The following is a 20,608-nucleotide window of genomic DNA, read 5'->3' as shown; positions in this document are numbered from 1 at the left end:
ATTTACTCTTTTGTGGCTGTGAATTGTTTATTTCAATACAAAACTAATATAGCGTCTCAGACTGATGATCATTTGGTGATACACTCTGTAACAAAAAAAATCGACGCACCAAGAAGGAGTAATCCACTTTCAAGGTTGGCAATGAATGAATTGCTCTGATTGAGACAAAAATTGTTGGATAGGAAGACAATGCACAGAATAGTAAATGATTAAATTCTTAGAACAATTGAATAATTTATGTCAGAGTTACAGTAACAAGTTCAATAAGGTATCAACCCGCCTCTAACCTGGATACAAGCTGAAGCACGGCGTGGCAAACACCGATAAAGCTCCCGGAGTGTGTTCTGCGGTATTTCCCGCCAAATTTGCTCCAATTGTCGGAGGAGGTTATCAACATTCCTTGCCAGATGCTGTCGCCATCCCATCATATCCCAGGCATGCTCGATGGGAGAGAGATCTGGCGATCTCGCAGGCCTTGGAAGAGTTTGACAAGCTTGCAGACAGTTTATAGCAACACGTGCGGTATGTCCTGCTGAAAACCAGCCGAGGATACTGCAAAAGGAACGGCAACAAAACAGGTCTTAGGAGGCAAAAGCGTGCAAAAGTGAAACCAGGATCCCTCCTCTGTCCTGGGTGTCTACAAACACGTCTTTGATGATCGTCATTCATGACACAGTTGGAAGCGGGATTCGTCGCTAAAGACTATACATTCCCAGTCTGCACTGTTCCAACCTGATCGAGCCATGCACCACTGTAATCTGGCTCGGCAGTGTGTAGGCGTCAGTGGCAGGTGGTGTAATGGTTGACGCGAGCGTAGATTTCGTTATCCCAACCATCTGTAAATGAAGTCTGAGTGTAAATGGTCATGATGGACACTAGTGTTTAGGTTGAACGTCTGATGGTTCATAGAGATGAAGAAAGCGCAGTGACAGCTGATTGGACAATCACTCTGTCATCACGATTTGTTGTGACCCTAGTTCGCTAACATCTTGACGCTGAACTCTGCCATTTTCCACCCATCCTCGCCAGCATCTTCGAATCGCCACATTGCTTCGACTCAAATGATGACGATTCTCCGATTTGACCAACCGGCCTCTTTCAATCTAGTGATATGACCCCGTTTCAACTCTGACAGTTGCTTCTAATGAGCACGAAGTATGCGGCGAGACATTTTTAAGTTGTTGAAAGGTAATCTGAATCACAATCAAACCGAAAGTTTTAACAACTGTTTAAGAACTTCTTTACATACATCTACTGGACGCGCAGTTTCGATGCTCAGAAACTCTTCCGAGGCGTTGGTAATAGCGGTTCTGTACTAAACAAATGAGGCCAAAGTTAGGAACGAAGTTTAATGCTGTGAGTTACTCCAAAATCAGAGGTTGACCCTCACCCCGCCCCTTCTTCGTCATTTCTTAATGTTTAGCGATTATTTATTTTGCTCAAGAAATGTCATTTTGCGTATTTCTCATTCTTATTTCCTTTTTATTTCGTAATGCGCCATCTTTTTTGCATCATTTATAGCGATCGATTTTTTTCTGTTGTAAGTAACTATTTTTATGTATTTTTATAAAATCAATAAATAAATTATTTTTGATTTCATCATATTTTTAACAATACGATATGTTCAATTTAAAAAAACAAATCAGTTGAATTTTAAACTGTCTCTTTGTTTTTCTTCTTTTTTTTTTCTTTTTCTTTTTTTTTTTGGCTGTTGTTTTTTTTCTATCATCATACAACAGTCAAAAACGAGAAGCATAACTACACCCTATACAGATTGTACGTAGTACGATCCAAAATTTCGGGGACAAGCTGTATAAAACTTTACCCAGAATAGTTCACATTACCGAAGCACATCCACCTTCAAAGGGTCACCTTGAAGGACTATGTACTTCTGCCAGTGTTCATATAACTTTTGGAAACACTCCTGGAAGCCTTTTTCACAACATACTATGATGCAGCTTTATCTTCTCCTGACTGTGAACTTGTGAAGTTTAAATTGGGTGATCGTAAAATAGAAATTAGGTCGATTTTTTTTTTTTGATTACAAGTCCTTATTCGTAGAAAGGAAGTAAGTGAAATGAACAAATGATCCTTTAAATCCCTGACAATCTTATCATTTTTTTTCCCCCGTTTGATTTTTTTTTTTTTTTTTTTTGCCTTCGGCCATTTGTAGGAAAACAATCGGCCATCTTTGACAATCGGCACGGGCCCATCGGCCAAAAAATGCCATTGGTCAAGCCCTAATTTTTTTATACAGGGTTTGTGCGGGTCATGGAAATCCTGGAAAGTCATGGGAAAAAAATTAGTCAATTTCAGACCTGGAAAGTCATGGGAAAAAAATTAGTCAATTTCAGACCTGGAAAAGTCATAGAAAATTGAAATTTTCATTGAAAGTCATGGAAATTTATTTCAAGTCATGGAAAAATTTCCTGGACAAAGAGAAAGGAACAGTAGCTGAGGGAGCATTTGAAATCTTGAGTGATTTGAAAGTATAGCACATAAAAGCTATTAAAAGTGGAAAGTTGAACAATCCCAAAATCAAATCTGAATTTCGAAATCTCATTGAATCCACTTCTGTAGCAGCCGTGTGCCTTTTTTTGCAATGTGATTTTACTGCTTGGACATAACTTATATTTTGAATTTGCTATTATTTTCAACACTTCTTTTGTTTCATATTCTGGTGTAGCGAAATTTACGTTCTTAGTTTTGCCCCGCCTGCTCAAAAAAAAAAAGCAATTCAATTGCATCCGTGTTCGATTCCATCACTCATACATAGGAACTTTATTATTAAATTTATCGAGTTTATCTTTATTTGTTGAAAGTTTGAGAAAATAAAGATATTAAGTCAGGCAATAAAATATAGAAAAAGAGGAATTCTAATTCTCTGAAAGAGTAGTGCCCAACATACGGCCTGTAAAACTAATCCATTCGACCCTCTGCTGCATTCAATGTCAGGAATCAAACATGTTCTTGAATTTCTGAACCTAATAATTTATATGCATTTGAAAATGTGCAAATAAGTAAACAAAACAAGTATACTTTTGAATCAAAAAATTGATTCATAGCTGAATGGTTTTTTTCAAAAAAGATCTGGTTTAGAAACATAAAAAACTAAACTATGTGGCTTTACTTTAAAGAACCAAAATATTGTCAAGTCATGTGGATGATTAAATGCAGTCGACACTACCTGTTCATATTAAAAAATTCAGACATTTAAGCATCATCATATTTGTTTCACTGCATTTTTACTTAACTTAAATTTATGATGAAGAAAAATAAGAATAGTTTAGTATTTTAAGTGTACACTTTTTTCTTTCTATTATGAGTAAGTGCTTCAATGAGACTGGCATTCCATGCAAACGTTTTGCTAATGCTCATTTCCAAAAATTAGCAAATTTGAGATTAAATAGTGCTATTCTCTTCGTGTAATGAGGTCATGAAAATTTTCATTGAAGATGAAAAAGTCTTGGAAAAGTCATGGAATTTTTTCATCCAAATAGAGTATGAACCCTGTTTATATGTCCATGGGTACAAAGGCACCGTCCTCTGGGTGAACGGGTTGCTGTATCCATGGACAAAAAAGATGGTTTTTAAGAAATTTTTTTTGAAGTTGAAAGCTTTGAGATTTTCACCTGACAAAAATTGCCAAATTAGATAAGTTGTAGTATCTGCCAGAAAAGTTTTCCGATCAGTAATCCATTCCCAGAGACCAGCAGAAATTGAAAAGTAAATTTTGTCCGTGTGTACAGCAGCTTCCCCTACTAGTAGTAATATTTTTTTAATATAGGTAAGTACATCTTCATTTTTTCACAGTATCACTAATTCACAATTGAGATCAAATTCATGAATTTTAGGCCTTTCTTATTAACCAAGGTCAACTGTACTTAGCTGATTTTTTTTCACCCCACCCTATTCCATAACTCACACAGTGCCCTCTTCAAATACAGTCGTTGATGTACTGCATCCTGTATGTGCGAGTTAAGAGTGACTATTTATTTTAATTCTTTCTGATAATTTATTTCATTTATTTATTAGCTTTTCTTACTTAAAAAAGAGTTGTTCACTCTAAATTGTTTGATTCTTTTTATTTGCTTTTAAAATAAAATATTTATTTTAAATTCATAAGTAAAAAAAAAGTATTTAATTTTAAAACAGGCTTAATGGTTTGCTATGCTGGTAGTTTAAAAAAAAAATTATCATTATTGCCACAAATTTGAAAATTCATAATTTTGATAATTTTGAAATTAATACATTTATTCAATATTTTTAGTGTTTGGAAGAATATTATAAAGTATTGTACCAGTTTTCTTAAAGTGTTTTATGTACAATAGCTCAGATGGTTAGAATTTTATATTCAAAACACAAAACAAAAAGCAACTTATAATACTGTTCTTGTATAAAATATATGGGGGGGGGGGGGTCCTGGAAAATAAATAATATTTAATGAGTCATGTCATATTTTAAAATTTGTTTTTTCAATTGAAAACAATTTGATAAAGTCCAACTTGCTGCTTCTTTATCATAACGACAAAATGGCAATCATTCCCAACAAAAACATTTATCCACCATGATGAGCTAATTACACAAGTTAAAATTGTGCAGTTTTGATATCATACTACTATTGAGAAGCATTTTATTAAATTTAACTATTCTGCAACTTTTTGAAATTGACTCATTATTCTGTTCACTTCTCTGCTGAAATTAAAAAAAAAAGAAATCTGAAGTGGTGCTTTTTTTGGAAGGATATTAAGATTTTTTTTTTAAATCTGTTTCCAACCCCTGACACACAAGGAAAGTTGGTTATAAGTTTGACGTGTCTGTGTATCTGTCTGTGGTAAACAAATGAACCGATTTTGAAAAAAAAAAAAAAAAGATATTAGCGTTGATCAAGTGTGTTCTTAGCTAGGTTGTGTCTTTGGATGGCATTAATTTGCAAAGATATTAATTAAAAACCTCTAAAAGGTTTTTCACAATTTTTGCAGTGAAAACATGTTTAAAAAATTTAAAATTTAATGCCAAAATAAAGAATTTTTTTTTTTGTCTGATAGATTGTGTTTGGAACTTCCATGTTGCATAGAATTCGAATTATAACGTTTTTTTTTTAAGCATATTTTAATAACAGCTAAACTTTTATTCACGAGATTAATCTCCGAATTCATTGTTGACTGATAAGGAAATTAAAAGCAATGATTTAAAATATCTATCTGTTGCCAGTTTCTATTTGTTAGCAAAAAAATTACTTGAAATTGATTTTTAATAGTACAAGGCTTTTAAAAGGATTTTGATTTTCCCCTCATGATTCTACAGTTGCGACTCAGTGGTTTTTTTTTTTTTTTTTTTAATTTTATTATTTTCTGTAAAATAAACTCATTTTTTAAGATAGAATCAGTATCTTTTTCATGTGAAGCTTTAAAATTATTTTGGTCTTATTTATTTTTTCTAATTGAATTTTACTTTAGAAATAAAATTTTATGAAACAAAAATTGTTTTTTTTTTTTTTGAACATTTTCAGTGTACAGTTAAATGTTTTTCTCTTGTTTTCTGATATAAAATCTAATGTTTAAGTTACTCTCAAAAACAACAAGTAGGACATTGAAAGTTACGAGCAAAAGCCATGGATTTAAAAACCTTAAAAAACATAACAGATACCTGCTATGTAGTATATATATTGGATTTGTTGTGATCCACCAGTGGTGGAAAATTTTCTAGTTAATGAATTCAATGGAATACAATTTATTTTTTCTAGTTTACTGATGACGCTTAATGGAAACAATAAAGTATAATACTGTTATACATTGAGATAGCTACACTACTTTTATGCAAGTTTACATGAAGCTGATTTGAACTCGAGTTTCATAGCTTAGTAACTATGATAGAATGTTTTTATGTTGTTGCAGTTACTAAATCTTTTAAAACTATTTTATGTGCTTATCAATGGAACATTATAATTATATTTTACACTGAGATACATCCAACTTGACAGGTGTAATATTGAGAAACTAAAATATTCCTTGACTCGTAGGTTTAATACTCTAAATTTTACAAGATTAAATTTGCCTCACGTTAGCGTTTGAATCTAGTAGAGTATACTTTTTAATTTTACTACTAAGTTACTGATCCAAATTAAAGGCATTTAACCACACCCAATATTCATTGCAACTTTACTTTATCTGTTTCAGTATTATTTCCTATTTATTTTAAACTTGAAGTCAGAAAGTGAATGAACTTTTAATTACCTCTGCCTTATTTTTCTGCATCTCTTTGTGAGCTTTCTTTCTTCATATAATCCTTTTATCCAACAGGTAAACTTCAGAGACTTGCTCATTTGCTTATAGAATTGAAAAGTAATCAACATAGAGTTCTTATTTTTACACAAATGACTCGTATGCTAGACATATTGGAGCAATTTCTAAACTATCATGGTCATACTTACTTACGTTTGGATGGACTAACCAAAGTGGAACAAAGACAGGTATTTTTTTATAATTTAGTACATTATTTTATTTACTGTTAAAAAGACATCAGAAAGAAATTAAGTCTTTGAAAGGGGGGGGGGGGGCAGCATGCAGTCATTGTTTGCATTTATCTGTTTGTTTTTGATAATAATAAGTATCTGGGCTACAGGGAGGCATAGTTCAAATGCTCATATCAGATGGAATAGCATCTGACCAAATGCCATGTACTGACCAGAAGCACCCAAACTTGGTGTACGTTATTAACCTAACTGCAAGGGGGGGGGGACTACATATTTTGCAGTTGGTGCATTTTTAAAACAAGTGTGCATTAGATAAGCATTTTATTCATTTTTTAGATCATGTTAAACAAAGTATAAGAAGGTATTTTCTTGATTTTTAACGTAGTTGACTGTATAATACATTCTAACAAACACTAAACCAATGTATGCACATACAGATGGGGGACAAAATAATATGAACACCTATGAAAAAGTATGCCGTATTTCACGCCTATAGTACAGCCACGCCACCTGCAACAGAAGTATGCCACCTGGTGAGCGTGAAGAGGAACCTATCAGTGTCTCAACAGTAATCACAAATGTTGCGGCTTGGTTCTAAAATTCTGTAATAAGTTGAGATGTCAGACCTTAAAGAGCTCCAAAGAGGAATGATTGTTGGGACACGTTTAAGTGGTGCATCAGTTACGGAAACAGCAAAGCTTTTGGGGTGTGCAAGAGGTATGGTGTTAGAGGTTATGACAGTATACACGAAAGAAGGTAAGACGAAGGTCTTCAAAGCACCACAGTGGCCAAAAGTCAAAGCTTGCTGATAGGGATAGAAGAAGAAGTTATATACTACACTTACTTATATACTCTACTTTGAAGCGCATAGTAGCCCGAAAGCGCAAGCAATCCTTATCCGAATTAACATCTGAAATGAACAGCCATCTCCAGGAACCCATTTCAACAAAAACAGTCAAAAGGGAACTTCGATCTGCAAACATTTATGGCAGAGTGGCAATTCAAAAACCCTTGGTGACAGCAACTAATGCTTTCAAGCGACGCCAATGGTGCAGGGAGCACAAAGTTTGGTCCCCACAGCTGTGACAACAGGTAATATGGTCAAATAAATCATCATTTACCCTATTTCAGATCCTTGGGACGTGTTTATGTCTGGCGAACACCCTCGGAAGCCTTTAATTCTGAATGCCTCTTGCCAACTGTGAAGCATGGCAGGGTGGTGACAGATCAGGGTGATCAGGGAAAAGTCAGGGAACTTTATTAATCAGGGAAAAATCTGGGAAAATTGATTTTATGGAGTAAAAATTTTTTTTTTTACTTTACAAAATTAAGTACTCTAATTCCCTACTCATATTCTACCAATTATCTGTTCAAAAAAAAAAGTAAAATTAATGAGGTGCGATTATACACTGCCGCATATTTGTGCATCTTTTTTCCTCAACGTCAAAGTATTGAATCTTACTTATTACCCACAGGATGAACTTCCTAAGATTGCTTATGTGTCTGTTAGGTTGTTTATTTTACCTAGCTTGAAATTTCCTTTTACGCATTCAATGCTACGTAAAATAAACAACCATACAGGCAAAGAGGAAGCCTTCATTCATGCCTTTATTCTATTGTTTTGAAGTAATTAGTGTACTGTAATCACGATTTCAAGAAGAAATCTTTGGTTTTTGAGTTAATACTGATAAAAGCTTAAAAGTAATTATTTCTTTGCGTTTTTAATTTAATTGCTAAAATTGAACTTTCAATCAAAAAAAACTTTGTTTTTTGTCGTTATACTATTTGTTGTCACCACAGATTATAAAGATTTTCTTTTCTTGAGACTTAAGAGTGATTCTTCAATTTTATAACCAAGTTGCATTCTTCTTTTACATATTTTGAAAATAACTAATTGCTTTTTTTTTTTCTTGCATTTCAAATTTGTTTGTTACAAAAGCAATATAAGATTTTTTTTCGTTACAAAAGTTTCTAAAAGAGATTAGAAAGAAATCCATATAGCAGTCTCGGTGGATTTCAAGGAGAACTCAATAATTATTATTTCACCAACCTTTATATTACACCAACAGAAGATGTACGAATTTCTCTAAGTAATCTCGAAAGTCTTTTAAAAAATATTCCAACTAAAAACGTTATAACTGTGGGGGATTTCAATAGTAAAAGCAACTCCCCTAGGGATATGCTGGTGACGATCCAAGAGGAAGAAGAGTAATTAATTTTTATCGAGCGGGAAATCTGCAAAACGAAGAGAAAACACAAAATATTTTTATAGACGGGCCCGAGTACCATCTGAAGTGGGAAAGCTTCTTCTCATCTCAGGGCCCCACAAATTTTGCTTAAGAACATTTTTTCTAAAAATTTAATGCAAATTTAAATAAAATTCACTGTTGCTACAGGATACAGGTGTTATTTTTAAAAGTGACCCTGCAAAATTCAGATTAATGTTAATCCCCTCCTCCAACCCAACACATAGAATTTTCGTACATTACATTCAAAAGTAATTCTGTAATTCTCAACAATGAAGGGTGGTTAGATTAGTTGCTGAAACAGATTTATCATGTCACAAAATTAATTGTTATAAAAGTGCACTGTAATAGTTGTGCCAAATTTGATTGAACCAGTTCTAATGTTTGGAGTATCTTTAAAAGCTCAATCTGGAATTTTTAAGAAATTTTTCATTAATTTTTGGCATTCTGAAAATTCTGAGAGGAAGCTCTAGCATCCCTAACCTTTTTGGTAATCAAATCCCAACATCCTACCTTTCAGATTTAAAAAAACACACTTTTTCTACACATTCAACATTCATTCGGACATTGGATTCACACCGAGATCCAAAAACATGTGTACAGAGCAGCACTATGAATAAATTGCAATCTTTCGATGAAAATTTTCTTTCAGTTTTCATCCTTCAATTTTCCAGAACTGTTGTGAGTATGTGCTTTCATTACTATATTTTCAAACTTTGAGGATTCCTAATACTCGATCCTAATAATAACTATTATTTGTGTGCGTAATATACATACATATTTTTTTTATTAAAAAGAGTTAGTTTAAAATTCACAATTTCGTGACTCCTGTTAAGTTTTTTCTATTAATTAACATTTGCAAAAGTTCTTCAGTAATATGTGTTGAGTTTCTATAGTTCCTCAAATTTTATACTATAAGATTACAAAAACATTTTCAGCTTTTAAATTTGAAGTATTGATTTTTATTTAGTGCTCTAAAGTTTTTTGGGCAACGGGACCTGCTTGGTGGCATGCCCCGCATTGCTGGATCTGCGGGTACGTAGTTAATGGCCTGCGTACAGGAGAAATAATTCTCAATGTACGCCATGAAAATGTATAACAGAAAAAAAAAAAAGAAAATTCACTTCAAATATAGCATTGCTATTAATTTTCGTAGTCTTCCTTAATCATTGGCAAAAATGAACCTATGAAATTTCATATTCTTTAGCATATTCTAAAAAATCCAATAAAAGTGCTTTTCGGAATTTATTTCTTATTCGTAAACCCAAGTGTCAGTTATTTTGGATTGAGATACGTATAACTAAGCCAGTCATTTCATTTACGCGGGGGGGGGGGGGGCAAAGGAAATGCACTTAAAAATATCTTTTTAAAAACACTAAAATACCTACAATGAAACTTTTGCATTTGTACAATGCACAACACAAAATCGGGGGGGGGAATCCTCCCCCGCCCCCCAATGACGGATATGTGTAAAAATATTACTTGCAATATTAGTCCTTTGTACAAGCTTACACTTTTATTCAATTACCCTTTCATGAGAAGGAATATTGTTGGAGATACAGCTGAAATGAAACAAAAATCAGCATTTTGACCCCCTTCTTTATCCCCCCTTAACTCCCAAACCCGACTCTCAAACTCTTGGGACTTTTTGGTACTTTATCTCCTCATGATACTGAACAACTTGGTATAGGTGCACATTCTTTTTTTTTTTTTTTTTGAATGTTTGGGTTCGGCCTTTTTTTGACCTAATTTGACTGGACTATTGCTAATTCAGACCCTGAAAAGTTCCTATTTTTCCTACTTTTTAGAGCTCTCTCTTTATTTTCCTACTTTTTCTTTCTTTAGTATAGCAGTTCTAATTGTGCATTGATTCTTATTTTTACAATGCTGCTCTGATAATTTTCTGCATGTTTTAAATTTAAAAGCAAAAGAAACAAGCGTGTGATTGTTTAAAAGTAAGATATTTTCGTAAGCGAATTTTTTGCCGTTGAGGCGTTTATGATCGACTTTTTTATCGCCTCGACTTCAGTCGGAGAGTTTTAACCAAACAATAAATAAATACTGGCACATTCTGATGCAATTATATATTGTTTACCCGTCAATTAGAAGCTTTAGTTAAAGCAGGGCTCCCAAATGGTCCGCTTTTCCCGCCAAAGTCGGTTTTTTATGGTAAAGTCCGCTTTAGACCGCTTTTTAACATTTTGGTCCGTTTAGTCCGCTTTTACATTGTTTTTATTTAAATATCATATTTTAAAAGTTTATTTCGTTAAAAGTTTCTGTACACCCAAACACGCCGCCGCAGCACGTGTTAAACAAGGTTCCTACGCCCATGAAAAACCTTAAAAAGTTCTTGGGGAAAAAAAGAGGTTTTTTTTTTCAAGTGCTTGAATACCTTGAAAAAAGTATGAAAAGTTTCTTTATTGCTTGAATTCTTTTGAAAAACATTGGATTGTGCTTGTAATTTTTAAAAAAAATTTCCATTAGCGCAATTTTCTGAACATATATATTCGATATGATTTATAGCGAAAAATTGCTTTCATGTTTGAAGTTTCATTCCTTTTGCATCTTGTTAATATTTTGATGCTTTTTTTATTCCGATGTGATTTTGACATGTAGTACCTTAGCTTAGCTTATTTTTCATTTAATTTCAATAATTAACGAAGAAAATAGTTTGAAAACCATGGCAACATTGAACTTACTCGGACTTCGCGGAAAAATACTTCACGCGTTTGAAATTTCAATCCTTTTGCATCTTGTAAATATTTTCATGTTTTCCACAATTGGAAGTTATTTTGACATATGCTACCTTAGTTTAGCTTATTTTTCGTTTCATTTCAATAATCAACGAAGGAAATATTTTGGAAACCATCACAACATTGGTTGTTTCGATGAGCAACCGGTAGCTCGCCGGTTAAAATAATGACGTCACCTCCAATGCTTTAGCATAAGCTGACGTCACTAGCTGTCACGTGATCAATCACTCGGACTTAGTGGAAAATTGTTTCTCGCGTTTGAAATTTCAATGCTTTGGCATATTGTAAATATTTTGATGTTTTCCACAATTGGAAGTTATTTTGACATAGGCTACATTAGTTTAGTTTATTTTTCTTTCAATTTCAATAAGTAAAGAAGGAAATATTTTGGAAACCATCACAACATTAAGCTTATTCGAACTTCGCGGAAAATTGCTTCTCGCGTTTGAAATTTCAATCCTTTTGCATCTTGTAAACATTTTGATGGTTTTGAAAATTTGAAGTTATTTTGACTTATGCTACTTTAGATTAGCTTATTTTTCATTTAATTTCAATAATTAACGAAGGAGTTATCTTGGAAACCATGACAACATTGAACTTACTCGGACTTCGCAGAAAATTGCTTTTAGTGTTTGAAATTTCAATCTTTTTGAATCATGTAAATATTAAAATATTTTGCCCAATTGAATGTTATTTTCCCATAACTCGATTTAATTTTTATTTAAATAACTAAAAAATGTATAATTTTTGTGCTGTTTAATTTAAGTTTATTAAGTTTTGCAAATTTAATTTTGATTATTATTAGTTTATTTTCGGTTATTACTGTGTTTTTTTTTTTTTTTTTTGAGGGGGGGGGGTGTTAAATTTAAACAATTGAGCACATAACATTTTAGAGTAGTGTTCGTATTTGAAACAAAGTTGAATTATATAATTTTATGAAGTTCAATTTGTGTAAATCATTTCATTGTCATGATGCCTGCTAAAGGGGGGAATTTGTTTTTTTCCCCATAAAAGTTCAAAGCACATATGACCCTCTGTAATCATGGAGTAATTTTGTTAATGTAAGCTTTATGATTCTTGAAAATATACTTTGAATATGAAAATTGCTGAACAGCCTCATGTGATCTACTTCTCTTTGTGATTGAGCATTTCAGACATTTTTAGGAAAACTTTCAATACAGTAGATCTGTTTGGTGTGTGATAGATTCATATCGGTTGAGAAGCGATATAACGCTATGAAGAAGATTACAAGACAGAAAAACACAAAAATAATTTCAAACTAAAGAAAGATGAAGCACAGCTTCATCTACCCTTCAGTGAGACTACCAGCATCCCTGGTTCAATTCTAAATGCATCATTATGCCTATTTAGCTCTAAGGAGGCTGCCTTAAGGGCTGAGCTAAGTGTCTCCCCCCCCCCTCATCCAAATGTTTGGGTAAATAATATTATTTGATGAATAAAAAGATCAGTTGTGCAGTAGGTGATAAAGGAATTGTATCATTAAAAATCAGTATTATGGTTAATTAACGAATTATCTTCACGAATTTAGCAGCAGGCAGCTAATTTGCCTTTTGGTGCCTCCTTGGGTTTAAATGAATGGTCCTCCAAAGGTCCTCTCTTTAATCCTAACTGGTCCTCTTTAGTCCTCTGTTTGATTGAAAATGGTCCTCTTTTACCCTTTTCTAAAGCTAAAATGTGTTGGGAGCCCTGTTAAAGCAAACGGCCAACTCTTGAAAAAGTGCGGGAAAAGTCGAAAAAATATCCTTTTCTCCAATTTTTTGTAGAGTTGATTACAAGTGAAATTGAGCTCTATTTAAACAGAAACGCAATGTAAAACCTTAAAAAGAAGGCAGTAAAAAATGAAAAACGTGTACACTGTACATATTTTATTGATGTTCGTACAAAATAAAAGCGATAGATAACAGAAATTCACAAAAATGAACCACTTCAAAAATAATCGCGGAAACTAAGTTTTTTCATACATAAATATGATTATTGTTCATTCTAAGTCGTAAACATGATTATAAAATTCATCAAATTTCATTTTTTTCCTTCAAAGAGTGTATTTGCCAAAAAAAAAATGCGGCAAAGCCTAGATGGGCAAAACGTTCCTGATTTTTGGAGAAAAATCGGAAATCAATTTAAATGCGAGATTTCATTTTTATTTCCTCACATTTTTAAAAGTTGGGGTGCTAGAGCCACAAACAAGTATGTACTGTATTTTTTTTTCTTTTTAATGGGTCTACTCTGATATATCATCGATGTCGATGAGTTGCTCGTAATTTTTTTGTGCTGCGTTTATGGCAATACAGCATTTCTGAACATTAAAAATTTTTTGACAGACTCTTCCTCTTTTCGGGGTGCGGCAACTATACCGATGTGACATATCTATTGTTAGTTATTGTATTCAGGGCGTCTGATCAAAGGGAGGGAGGGACTTACTATGTTCTGCCTTATATCTGCTTATTTTATTCATCATTTCAATAATATTTTTATTTCTTTAATTTATTTTTGAAAAAATGCAAAACTCAATCAAAAAATATGGCTTAGCACCCACAGTCTCGATTTTTTTTTTTTTTTTGTAACTTGGCATGGTTACTTTTTTTTCTGTATTTAAGAAAGTAAAAAACATGGTGAATCTCAAATGGTCTAGGCTTTACAACCTGTTAAAAGTTTTGAGATTTCATGATTAAATGAGGCAGCTGCAAGTTGTTCTTTTCATTCCAAAATTGTATTAAGAAGTTTTCAAAAACAAATTTTGGGTTCCAATGCAAGGAAAAAGATAACCAATCGTTTATATACATATATATTTATTTTCAATTCTTACTGTGAAAAGTATGTTCTACCACATAAAGAAATTTTAGATTTTTCTTTCTGTTGTGAATTTTTACTTTACAAACAGACCTAATTTTAAAATTTATGTTATCACTGGTTTAACACTATAAGCTCAAATTTTTTTAATGAAAAAATGTATTATTCTGTAAAAAATATGAAAAGTTGACACTATTGTGTGATGCAGCCGAGATTGAACTCTGGCTCCCCCAACCCTTTGTTCAAGGACTCAGGGGTTAGAAATTGTTGCCTCTTTTTCAAAATGTAGATTTATTTAGGAATAAACACCTTTTCAAGAAAGGGTACAATGCAGCAAATTGTACAAAATTATTACTCATACTTAATTAAATGCGTATTACCTTTAAAACTGGTAAATTAGCCTCTTTTTTTGTTGAATTTTTGAATATCATGGCTTCCAGGTTCTATTTTGATGCCGTTTTAAATATTATCCCTTTCACGAAATTTTTTTGGATATCGTCCCTTTTACGAAATTTTTTTGGATTTCCTCCTTTTTGCTCTCTGACCACTCTCATCCCTGAACAAGAAGGAGGGGAAAAAATCTAACCAATAAAACAATATTCATTTTTATTGCTTGATTAAAATTAAAACTGCCCTATCATTTTGATTTTCCCCCCGTGGGTGGATAACGTAGGATGTAGGGGAGAGTGCGCCACAATTGAGACATACAACACATATTTTTCATTTTTTGTATATTGGCGTGTTCTAAAGCATAGAAACATACTTGATTATATTATACTGTTTTTTCCTTACATACGAAACAATTTTAATTTCAGCAAGCAAAAAAAAAAAATCGTTAAGATTTTAAAAAAAAAAAAAAAAACAGGAAAATAATAAAATTATAAATACTAAATATTAATTATAATTATAAAGTGCTTTGAAATAAATACCACGTTTGGCAACCTTATCAACATGTAACAGGTTTTTAGTTTTCTTTTGTACAAAGCTGTGTAGTAAAATAAAAAGTTGACTTGTAATAATTAATTAAAATGTAGATATTTTTAAATCAAACCAATTTTTTTATTGTTAAATTTCTTTTTTGTAAACTAAAACAAGAAGTCGATAAGTATTCTACACTTGATTACTGCTGCTTTGGCCACAATAAGACGTCTCATTGTTTGTCTCAAAATTTGTCTCATTGTGGCCCAAACAACAAAATTACGATTTTTGCTTCACATCAGTAAAATAAACCATGAGTTGAAGATAATATAGCTTAATAATAGAAGATTAAGTGTCAGTAACAACATAAACTACAACACTTACCTTAATTGGTAAAGTTTTTCAAGATTATGGTATGATGCAAGAAATTATCCAAATAACTTTCAGTGTGTCCAAACAGTAACTAATTTGTTTCTACAAAACAAAAACATAGAACAGCATGGAGCTAGGAATTCTGAGAAGCATTTGGGTTATGTTCACTCCTCCTATGTAGTGGTAGCTGTCAAAATTATATTTATTTTTGAATTTACAATGTGTCACTGTGGCCCACTCTCCCCTATACTAAATGCACATTTTATCTGAAAACAACAAAAACTGCGCAAACTTCTATAGTTAAGCATTAATTTTACAAAGCCAGGGAGAGGATAAATTGACCCAACTCACTCCCATAAATGATGTGCAAACAAAAATTTATGTTGAATGCTAAAAATACATAACATATTAATACAAGCCCTTTAGTTTACTTATTTCATTATATATTTAGTTTAATTTTGTTTCAAGTCAGCTCGTTTTTGTCAAATTCAAACATCTGCCCCTGTTTATGCAAGAATGCATGCCAGCTGCTGAGTGTTAATATTTTTAAATGATATGGATGCTCTCGAAGGTCGCTTTCAAAGATCGTTTTATTGCACTAAAATATGAGTTTTGTTATTATTATTGTTTTTTTGCGATTGCTATATTATATTTTATTCTTTCACACTTAAAAATTTTATTACTGTATTGTTGAAAGGTGTTTTTTTGTTTGGATTTTATTTTCATATTTTTGTAAATATCTTTTTTTTACACCAGTTTATTTTTCATACTGATGATTGTCAGCTTGTTTCTTTAGTTTTGTTTTTGCGACTCGGTCTTTCATTTATTCCCTTTAATACTTCAAAAGTACTGTTAGTTAATTTTTGAGACAGTTTTAAACCAAAAATACTGTTAATTTTACATCAGAAATAAAATTTACGCTAAATTTGTTTCCTTTTGACATGTGTGTTGTCCTATCTCTTCCGATTTTTTCCTACTTTTTTTAGGTAGTTTTTTTTCCTCCCCATTTTTTGAATTTTTGTTTCCTTTTTTCCTACTCTTTTCTCACAAAAAAAAAGCACTTTGGGATCTGCTAATTTATATGAGTAAATGTTGTACTATTGTATTGTTCATTTTTTAGGCGTTGATGGAGCGATTTAATGCGGACAAGAGAATTTTCTGCTTCATATTATCAACTCGCTCTGGTGGAATTGGAGTGAATCTCACCGGTGCCGACACTGTAATATTTTATGATAGTGATTGGAATCCGACCATGGATGCGCAAGCTCAAGATCGTTGCCATAGGATTGGACAAACAAGGGATGTTCACATATATAGGTAAAACATACAACTGATTTTTTTTTTATTTTTTTTTGTAATCTTGAAGGTTTTTGTTAAACTGTGAGCTTTTAAAAATGCTCGGCTTATTAACTGTTAGTGGAAACATGTGACAGTCTTGAAAAAACATATTTATCTTGTGCAACATCAAGAAAAGCCAGAGTTAAAAGTAACTTGTTTATTATAGCTATGATATATACAATGACATGTTAAACAAAATACTGAGAATACGCTTTTTACAATATTAAGTAGCTCGTTATAGTTTAAATGACTTCTGAAGCCAACATTCTAAGTCAAAATATGAAACGTTAAACATATTGAGCTATGATATTCATGTCAAGAGCAGTAAGCCAAAGCTATCGGCAAAAAAACAGACTCAACTGAGCTGCCGAAAAACTGCCAAGTCTGACTTAGGTTGAAATTGAAAGGGAAGATCTCGCGATCTTGTTGCTAGAAGGAAAGAATGAATGAGAAAAAACTAATGCAAATTAAGGTTGCCAACACTTTTGGAAAATAATTTACCCCCTTTTGTAACAGTTTTACCAAACCCTAGTTTTATAATGAAACAAGGATTGGACAAACAAGATGTTCATACCTATATATATAGGTAAAATATGCAACTGATGTTTTCCTTTTTTTTTCTTGTAATCTGGAAAGGTATTCGAAACCCTAGTTTTATTATGAGGTTTATTTTATGTCTCAAAAACCTCCCAATGTTGAAGTTTTTCAATTTCCTGCATTTATAGCATAAATTCTTTTTTCTTTTTTTTTCCAAAGCAAGTTTTCATTTGAAAGTACTCGAATTTTTTTTCACCCTATTTCTTATTTATTTGTTATTTTGAAACCTATTTTTAATTACTATTTTTATTATTATCCATGGGTGCAAGACCTTCCGTCTCAGGACGGATTTCAATCTTGGACAAAATTTCCGAGACGGAGGTCGGGATGGAAAGAAATTCGGTGACTTTCCTTCAGTTTTTACTTAAAAAAGAAAAATTGAGTGTTTGAAAAATATGTTTTAATATTGCTGTACCATTACATAACCACGAATTTACATCAGCATTCTCTCGATTTTCCGCCATGGACTTGTTTTGTTTGCAACGTGCTTTTAGAGAAGTGACTTTTAGACTCGCGCCGTTTGTCTTTTTTTAGGTTGCTCTGTTATTTCCTACTCACTGCATTGCAGACTGCGGAATTGCTCACTTTTCTCCCTGATTTATGGAATGAAACGTCTCTATTTGAAAATTTAGCCTTTTCTCTTTCTATTTTTGATTATCTGTCGTTTTTTTTTTCTTTGCAAACTTTACATGCATAAATGAAAATTATGTGCACTCTTAAAATGTCTTAGAGTTGAATCTGAATCGCTGATTGTGAGTGATTGCTGACGGGATGAAATGTTTACGTCACAGCAAAGGGCGTCCATTAGGCTGTCCCAAGATATAATGGCAAAAAAAAATTTTTTGAAATCGAATCCGTATACCCACCAAATTTTTTCCATTTCACCTCAGAAACATGAGAAAAAAGTTTCATTGCAATAAAATAATGGGAACCCGTGCCGACTTGAGGTCAAAGTTGGACCTGAAATCCTGTACGGCAACTACAGTGGAAAGATTGCTAACTGTATAATTCCTTACTTCCATCGACATCAATTTATTTAAAGCAGATATTCACAACAATATTAGACTACAAGAAACATTACTGCACATATTTTTAATTCAATGTTTGCTTTTTGCTGTCAGGATAGAGCTTCGGCTGCTCTTGAACGCAACGTAACATAGATTGTTTTTGTTCCTCATCAGCTGTTAGCAAACCATGAAAGTCCTGCGTCATTTTGAAGACAGTCTTTTTCACATCAAGGAATGAAATATTATTGACTATACCATAAAAGTTGGATGAATTTTTGTAGAGCAGCATTGAGATAATTGGGGTCCACATTTCCGTACACTTTTATCAAAAAGCACAAATCTTTGTTGGGGTGCTTTGACTGCGAAAATGCATTGAAACCTTGGTTTCACGTACATTGTCACTACAAGCAAGCAGACATCAAACAATGCTTCATTTTCCTTCGTATCTAATTTTAGTTGTGAACTAAATAGTAATGGTTTTAGGAAGTAAATCGCTTAAGCCATCCATCGAGCTTTGTGCATGGCTCCCGGTGGTCTTATTTTAAATTCATTTTCTGTATCTCCACCTAAAAATATGATAGGAAGTTCTATCAACTCTTGATAGTCATCCCTGACCGTAATATTAGTAAGTTCAGCACGGTAAAAGTCAAGTAAATTTTCTTCGAAGTTAGGGTACAGTTTGGAACAACTCCGCAGTTCCTCCATAGCACTGTATTTCAGTGGGTAAGATCAGTTCATATATATGATGGCGGAGCAAAGGATAGCATTTCTCTATCAAATTTTTGCTCAAGAATAACGCAAGAACCACTTAAAGGAGCTGTAGTATCACAACAGAATGTTTTAACTTTGTCTTCGAGATTCCAATCTAAAACTACCTTTCAAACAGCCTTTGTTTGTTCTTTTCCTGTGGAATTATCCAGTTTAGACTCAGCAATGAGTTGTTCTTTACATCCATAGAAAATAACTATAGGTAAGCGATGTTCTTTTTATTTTTGAGCACTCAAAGCAGGCAACAGTTTCATATCCCAAGGTGAATTCACTACAGATGATACCTCGTATTGAAAACCAATTTTTATTCTTTCTTCGTACTCCTTCCGTTTTTCGGTTCGAATTCTTTGAATTGAGGATTTACCAGTGGGAAATTCATCAATGTTACACCCAGTGCATCAATAGTGGCTTGAAGAATTAACACATAATATCGTATACTTGGACACCTGTCCAATGCAGCAACTGACTTTGGAGTAATAAAATCGCTCCTCATTACATATTTACTTGTTCCAGGTTCTGATAATACTTGTTCCAGGTTCTGGAATACTTGTTCCAGGTTTTGATATACTTGTTCCAGGTTCTGATAAACTTGTTCCAGGTTCTGATAAACTTGTTCCAGGTTCTGATAAACTTGTTCCAGGTACTGATTTATATGTTTTAGGGAAATTTTCTGAATTAATATTTTCCCTAGAACTCGAAGAGGAATGTTCTTGTACAGGTTCATACAATTCCGAGGATGTTGAAGCGGAATCGTATTTAATGCGGCTGTTTTTTCTTTGACAGCTCAAAATCGAGCCCTTTCCTCTTTTTTGTCGGCCAGTTTTTTTTATCCATTCCACCTAAAGTGACCACATCGGCCAGGCTCACTTTGGAGTTGCAAGAAAATCCTATCTTCCTCTATTTTGATTAACCGAAGTGCATCAGCATGTGCAATATTGAATAAATTGTTTAAATTATTTTCAAATTCTTGTTGGCGCTGCCTGAATACTTCTTGCAGTTTTTTTTTTTTTTTTTTGCATTTTTTTGTTAGTCTCTCCAAATTTGATTCAGGTTTTTAAGTTTATTCACACAATTTGGCAAAGATTTGGTGGGAATGCGTGCCTTTTCCCAAAAGATGATGCATTCCCGAATAGCAAGATTTGCACTTTCACTGATGGTTAAATTCAGGGCCCGATCAAGCGAAACTGGTGCCCAGGTCCTGAGTATATGTTGGTGCCCCCCCCCCCCCATGAGAAAATCCGCTCAATTTTAAAGTCAATGTTTCATACTAGAAACCTAAATACTAGAAACTACATTTTAAAGGAACATTACTGCATTTGAAAG

General features: G+C 32.9%; 1 protein-coding gene across 1 annotated transcript in view; it reads left to right on the top strand.

The window, feature by feature from the left end:
- LOC129232473 (helicase domino-like) overlaps positions 1 to 20,608 on the top strand; it is a 295,627-nt gene that overhangs the window by 145,756 nt on the left and 129,263 nt on the right. Inside the window, exons 23-24 of the mRNA XM_054866621.1 lie at positions 6,303 to 6,472; positions 16,696 to 16,892. Coding sequence (XP_054722596.1) covers positions 6,303 to 6,472; positions 16,696 to 16,892 — 367 coding nt within the window. The remainder of the gene's footprint in view (positions 1 to 6,302; positions 6,473 to 16,695; positions 16,893 to 20,608) is intronic.

Source organism: Uloborus diversus, chromosome 1 (assembly GCF_026930045.1).
Source record: "Uloborus diversus isolate 005 chromosome 1, Udiv.v.3.1, whole genome shotgun sequence".
Lineage (NCBI taxonomy): Eukaryota > Metazoa > Arthropoda > Arachnida > Araneae > Uloboridae > Uloborus > Uloborus diversus.
This window is presented reverse-complemented; position numbering and strand designations above follow the sequence as displayed.